The 7,068-nt window shown below is 29.4% G+C and overlaps 1 protein-coding gene across 1 annotated transcript; it reads right to left on the bottom strand.

Annotated features, from left to right (window-relative positions):
- Positions 1 to 2,274: 2,274 nt before the first annotated feature.
- Positions 2,275 to 6,490, bottom strand: LOC113856586 (putative clathrin assembly protein At1g25240). The gene has a single exon (XM_027488462.1). It carries the CDS (start codon positions 6,354 to 6,356, stop codon positions 5,151 to 5,153), a length of 1,206 nt encoding a protein of 401 aa, XP_027344263.1. The 5' UTR covers positions 6,357 to 6,490; the 3' UTR covers positions 2,275 to 5,150.
- Positions 6,491 to 7,068: the final 578 nt, after the last annotated feature.

Below are 7,068 nucleotides of genomic sequence, written 5' to 3'. Positions count from 1 at the left end.
CTGATTTATATACTCTTTAATCTTGTTAATATTCACTAATGTATGATATTTCTTGTCTAATAATTTTCCTAAAATTTAACTGATTTTGACTTAAATATAATTTAATTTTAAATAAAATATTAATATTTCAAAATAAAAATTATAACTTATTCTATTTTATCCATTAACAAAATAACAAAACGAGAATTTAACTTTATTTTATTAAAAATATCTAAATAAAGAAATCAATCATTAATTTTATGATATTTTATTTTATTATAATTTGTTATTTTACATTTTATTTCTTTTTATGAATTCAAACATATTGTAAAAAATAGTGCAAAGTGATGGTCCTTTTAATATAATTGGATGTCGTCATTGGCAAAATTGACCCAACATTTAGAGAGAACATCATGGTTGGGATTTTCTTCCACTTATAATTACTAAGAAGATTTGAAATATTCTTTATTGCACACTCCTAGATCAACGGATAATGTTGGTCATTGGGGAAGATGCAGTAGCACCCAAGAGTTTTTAGAGTTAAAGTAAATTTAAAAATAAATTTTTTTATTAATAAAATAATTTTTTTAAATTATTATAATTTGATTTAAATTTTATTTTTAAATTTTTTTGTAATATAAAATTATTTATAAAATTATCGTGATTAATTTTACTTAATATTTTTTCAATAAATAATAAATCTAATCCATTTAATCTTAGTTGAAATATTTTTGATCTTAAGTAAATTTTTATTAATTTTAATTTTAAAAAACTTTTTTTAGCTGAAGTAATTAATATTAAAATTATTAACATTACTCTGTAAGTTATATATGTATTTAGAAAAAAAATATATTCTTTTTATATAATTAAGAATGTCAGTTGGTTTATTATGTTCCAATTTTATAATTTCTTTTAAAATACTTAATTCTGAAAATAAATCTAATCTATCAATATTTAAAAAATTATCATGTTTCAAAGATTTTTTAAGGTTTAGATATTTTTCTTTCAAAATTATACTATTTAGTTACTTTAAATTTTTAACACTAAATAAAAAGGCAAAAATATCTTCATATATTTTAAATGGTTCAAATTTACTTTAAAGTACAGCAATTACTTTATCTACAATATATAAAAAGTAGTCAATTTTAAATAATTTTCGAGGAGATTTTACAATTTCATTTCAACACTTTCGTCAACTTGTTTTTGTCTACGACTAATAAGTTTTTTATGAAATTTAGGCGTTATATTCATTTCAAAAGTAATTTCTTTGGCAGAAGTCCATACATTTTTAAATTTATTTTCCCTAAATTTTTCAAAAAATAAAAGAAGACCTTTTATTTATTCAATAGCCTCATCAATGCAAATATCTTTTGATTGTAAATTTTTACTAGTTGAGTTAACTGCAAATAGTATGTCATATCAAATTATCATTCCTAACAAAAATTCAAAATTTTCAAGCTTGTAAGTTGTTAAATAATTATCTTCACTTTTTATTTTAGGATCATCACTAAGTTTAGCTAATTTTAATAAAATATCTCTTATTTGTGAAGTTTGAAATCTTACAGCTTTCACACTTTCAATACGACTTTCCCAACGTGTTTGTAACAATGATTTAAGAGTTAAGTTATGTATATATTTTTGTAAAATTTTTCACCTTTTTGTAGAAGAAGAAAATAAAGTATATATATGCTGTAACACAAAAAAAAAAGATATAATTTTAAGACAAGAATTAGTCATATCACAAAGTACTAAGTTTAGACTATGACAATCACATAGAGTATAAAATGATCTAGGATTAATATCTAGAAATCTTTTTTGCATACCTTGATGTTTGCCTTTCATATTAGACCCATTATCATATCCTTGTCTTTTAAGGTCATTAATATCAAGTCCAACAATTTTTAATTTATCAATAATAGCATCAAAAAAACCTTTTCCACTTGTATTATCTACATTTTAAAATTCTGAAAAATACTCATTAACTTGTATCGAAGTTGATGAAATATCCACAAACCGTAATACAAAAGACATTTATTATCTGTTGGTTAAGAGTTACGGTTTATTAAATGTTATTTGTAATATCAATAAAAAGTTAATAATTACTTAAAATATTTAAATTAAAAACTACTTTTAAATTTAATTTTTTCAATTTTTAAAGGTATATTAAAACTAAAAAAATAAATAAATTTGTGGGCCTAAAGCCCTTGCCTTACTTGTTTGGGCTTTAGACTTCTCACAGGGAGATGGTACTTTTTTTTTTCTTTTAATTATTTTTATTTTTTTTATTCAGTTTAATTCAGATCCAATTCGAGTTGTACATCTAAATTGATAGATGAGTTTACAGTTAGAAATTTTTTCATACACAAAAACACGAACTTGAGACATTATTTAAGCGATACTGAGCTGCTTACTACTCATACTAACCTCTATTAATTTTTTATTACTTTTTAAATTTAGAGAACAATAACCAATGAATAAATATTAAATTTTTTTAAAAGAAAAACTAAATAAATGATTAATATTATTTAAATACGAAAGCTTTGAATATGAACACGTCATTTTTTTCATTAACGTCTCAATTGTAGGGTCTTAAAATACTTTAGAATTTGTGGAACTGATTTACAAAAGAGTTCGTAGCTTTGATATTTTTTGTAAAAACTTTTTGCAAGGACTGCCTTGATTTTTATTAGACTTTCTCCAAATTGTTTATTATATGATTTTTTCTTCTTTATAATTTTTAATTTAAATGCAGTAAATTAATTTCTTTGATTTTTTTCACTCAAGAGGATAAGAAAAAATGAATGGTCATAATTGTCAGTTTCATTCACATTAATTAATTGCGTAGAAAAATTAAAGATAATTAAAAAAAATACATTATTTACCGACAAATTTAATATAATTAACTAAATTTCTTAAATTTTATAAAGTAGTTAAAGGAGTCTTGTATATAAGACTGAGAGTTATATACTTTTTTCAATATAAAATTATAAAATAAAATAACAATTTGGGCTATATATCGTATTGGAATGGAATAATCTTCTCATCTTTTTTGAAAATTTCATTTTCCATTTTTTGAAAAAATATATAAAATAAAAGCACAACCAATCAGAAAAATAAGATGTTAATAATATTTCAATAATAAATTAGCTTACGAAATAAAATTTTATTGATATTAATGTTAGACATATTGGTCAAAGGTAAGTAATTATATTTGGTAAGCAGTAATCACTTTCACTCGTTCCATCAATTATAGAATTTGTTTCCCTCACTTTCTCCTTTAAAATCAACAATGCTTCTCAACAATTAATTAAGGACCATAATGCTCTTAAAATACGGTTTTATTAAGAAAATAATGAAAAGACAAAAATATACCACTTGATGAATATGGCACGTATATTATTTTGTATTATTAATTATTCAATTAAAATTGAAATCCTTAATTAATGATGAAACTGAAATTTTAAATTATAAAACAATACGTTTTAAAAGTGTAGTTCTTATTTGATTATAACAATAATGTTAAAGGTTCTGCAACATATCTCTCGAACATGTAGCCTTTTCATAGTTTAATCATTTGCGATATGTAATTTTCTCTCGAGCAGAGCCCAAATCCAATCATTAAGACATTAACCCTATTAGCTATCACTGATGACGAGGTCAACGTAATATAATACGTGAGAACAGAGCATACAACAATATACGAATACATCAAAGTGTTATCTAATCTTGAAAAGGAAAGATTGGATGTTAGCTAATATGTGTTGGGAAAAATGGAAACAAAATGTAGCATGCTAGCTAACCTTGGAGTTCAAGAACATGGGTGTGTCCATGTCGGCGATGAATTAGAGGTGCTATGCGACACATAGAGGATGAAAAATCAATGCTAAAGTGCAAGGAACATATATATATATATGTAATAGTCAGAGATCAAACGCATTTAGAGCGTACACAGAATGAGACACAGACATGCAAAAAAAAAGAGCGGTTAAAATAAGCCATCTGAAAAAACAGTTTGAAACTCTCTTTACTGGGTATTCAATACAAGAAAACAAGCTAAATGCATTGATTTATCTTTATGACTATTAGGTCCATATGATTTACATGCATGTAACATACACAAATACTAGCTTAAAATGGGGGACTTATACGATTAAACAATATTAGGGGAAGTCCAGATACAAGGCATGAAATATTAGAATTTTGAGTATGGGTTGGATTCAGGATTGGAGATGCTACCTCTTTGTCTATATCATGACTTTCTTAGTTATATACTCTTTGAAGATTTGTTGCTAACCCACCAACGTGACCAACGTGAAACTTTATTACATGAAATTAGTGAAAGGGTTGATTGTTATTGGTTTGTTGACATTAGGAATGAAATGTGAAGTTAATTAACCAGAATTAAGAGACCTTAGTTGAGAGGAGAGCGACGGCGCATTCAAACATGAATAAGAAAACAATTCCTGAGCAATAGGCCAATTAATCAAGTGCTCATACAGAGGAATCATGCCAATTATCCCAATATAAGGGCTTATAACACTAACAGTTCGAGATTAGACAAGATAGCTGCCAAGAGTTTATCACAAACATTTAAAATAGACTACTAAGAAAACTCACCTGCTTCAAATCAAACACGTAGGCATATAACAGAATCTGTAAGGATACCATCCATTCATGGTAATACCATCTCTTAAAATGATCTATCACATTGAATCTATATAGTATAGTGCTCCCTGTCCTCATTATAGAGCCACACAAGAATATGTATACATTTTGCTGAAAATCCTACAAAATTAAATTGGGGTTAGGTTCATGATCTACATGAATCCAATCTTTAAAATGCTTTATTTCAAAACAAGCTAATTAACATCCAAAGAAGGAAAAATAAAAACTAGATGGCAACAAAAGTACTTTAACTTCAATATCTAATTATTGTATTTTCAATAAGTACAGAACTTTGTGTGTTATAAAATTTTCCTAATACTTAAGAAGGGGAAATCGCAAATTCTTTTGCTAATGTGGAAAAAAGAATACGTAAGAACAACAATTACCCTTTTCGATTCCATTTTTTTCATATTCCCTTCCCCCAGAATTATGAATATACATATAGCATAATGAATCTAGTGAAGTAAAAAGGGAACCATACATAAACCTCAGTTCTATGATTGTAGCTACAAACTAATTAGATCAGGAAGAGCTTGATTTTGAACAGGATGATAAGGTACAATGCTATATGATTCCTCAAAAGGGTTGGTTGTGCTGCCAATAATCCTTGAACCATTGGACACATAATATGTTCTTTTAGCATCAACCATCATTATATCATCATCAAACACTTCCCATTGGTGAGTGATCACTGTCGTCAGGCCATTCTCTGAATCCTTCTTATGCGAAACGGTTGCAGTGGCAGAACAATCTTTCATCACAATGGCCTTGTCCTTGTCATTTACAACACCACAACTACCCTCATTACCCTCCAAGCTTTTCTTGGCAGAGGTACCACTGATTATCCTCTCAAGATCTCTAATAACTTCTTCAGAAATTCTCTCAATCTTGGGGTACTGAGAAGCATTGAGAACACCAATATCCCTACAAAAGTCAAAGAACAAACAGAGCTCTTCCCTTTGAATCGATGCTTTCTGAAGAACCTTAAGGCCAATACTTGCTTCCACCTTCCCGCCCATCTCATATATCCTCAACAGCACCTTTGCAATCTTGTTGCAAAACTTACTATACACATCAAAAACCTCAACTATAACACAATCCATTGCTTCAAGAATAAGAACATTATTCATGTCAACATGCTTGGGCCTGATCTCCATAAGCATGCCAATCATTCCCTGTAACTTTTGCAACTTCTGAAGCTCTTCCATCAACATCTCCTCAACCTCCACGTCCTTGTTATTATTCTTCTTCTTAAACTCGGAGGACACAAACGATAATCTTTGGTCTAAATACGCAAAATAAGCACGAATGAAGGAGCTGAAGCCCCAAGCCTTTGAAGGGCTCAAATGGCCATCAGAGAAGTTGGATAGGTCAAAGGGTAACCTATCCATGTATTGAACCCCGGGAAGGTCAGAGCAATAAACGCCATGGATGAGCATCAAGCCTTTAAGGGCCACAACCCAGCTTCGAGTCTTTTGCATGCGCCTGGAGAGAGCCCATGCAAGAGGTTTCAGGTATATGGGTGATGTACGTATCCATTGGAACACTCTTTGCACGTTCTTGCAATCGATGCGGTGTTCATCATGGCTTGTTGCCTTAATTATCACCGTTTCCAAATCAGGGTTGCGAAATGCACCTTTTCGTGATAACTTTGCAACCCATATGCTGTTTTTGTCTTTGATTGCACCACTCGCTCTTTCCCATACCCTCATTTCCTTCTCTTTATTGATTCGATCTTCGTATAACGATGGTGGAAACAAGGGAGAGGGCGATGGTGGTGATGATGATGGTGATCCCTTCACCACCTTCAACCTTCCCTCGTTTCAAATTTTTATTATTTTTGTTTTGTCTTAAAGATTTGGTATGTTGTTGAAGTATATATGTGTGGTAAGGAGGTGTAGTGAATGAATGGGACAATTGCACAAACACAAGGGCTTAGTTTCTTATTAGTTTTATCAAATGATGATGAGCTGTCACTCGTTATTTTGTTGGTGTTATCATCGAGTATTTTTGGTCCTCAGGTGGTGGAATTCGTCAAGGTTGTTGTCTTAATCATCTGTGTCGACCTTTATTTTCCTAAGTAGGATGAGTTGTCATATACGTAATTCAATTCTAGATCCTATTGTGTTTCGAAATTGAAATGCTATTCGGAAGTGATGGGGCCCAAAATGGATGCAAAATATTTTGTGGCTCACTAAAGTTAGATAGGTTAGTGGCGAATATTGTTAATTGGGCCAGAAGGAATATGTGTTTCATTGTTCCACTTGTCTCATGGCCATGCTCAGACTGTACTCTCAAGTACATGCATGCCTTTGGGTTGCTTATCTGTATGTCTGATGTTGTGGCTATAAATAAACATTCTTAATATCACTGCCTTCTCGAACCACAGACATTTGGCGCTGTTTATCTGCTTTATTAAAAATT

The sequence above is a fragment of the Abrus precatorius genome, unplaced genomic scaffold, assembly GCF_003935025.1.
Source record: "Abrus precatorius isolate BTA unplaced genomic scaffold, Abrus_2018 Scaffold11, whole genome shotgun sequence".
Classification (NCBI taxonomy): Eukaryota; Viridiplantae; Streptophyta; class Magnoliopsida; order Fabales; family Fabaceae; genus Abrus; species Abrus precatorius.
Note: the sequence above shows the minus strand (reverse complement) of the source record. Positions and strands in the feature narration are given on the sequence as shown.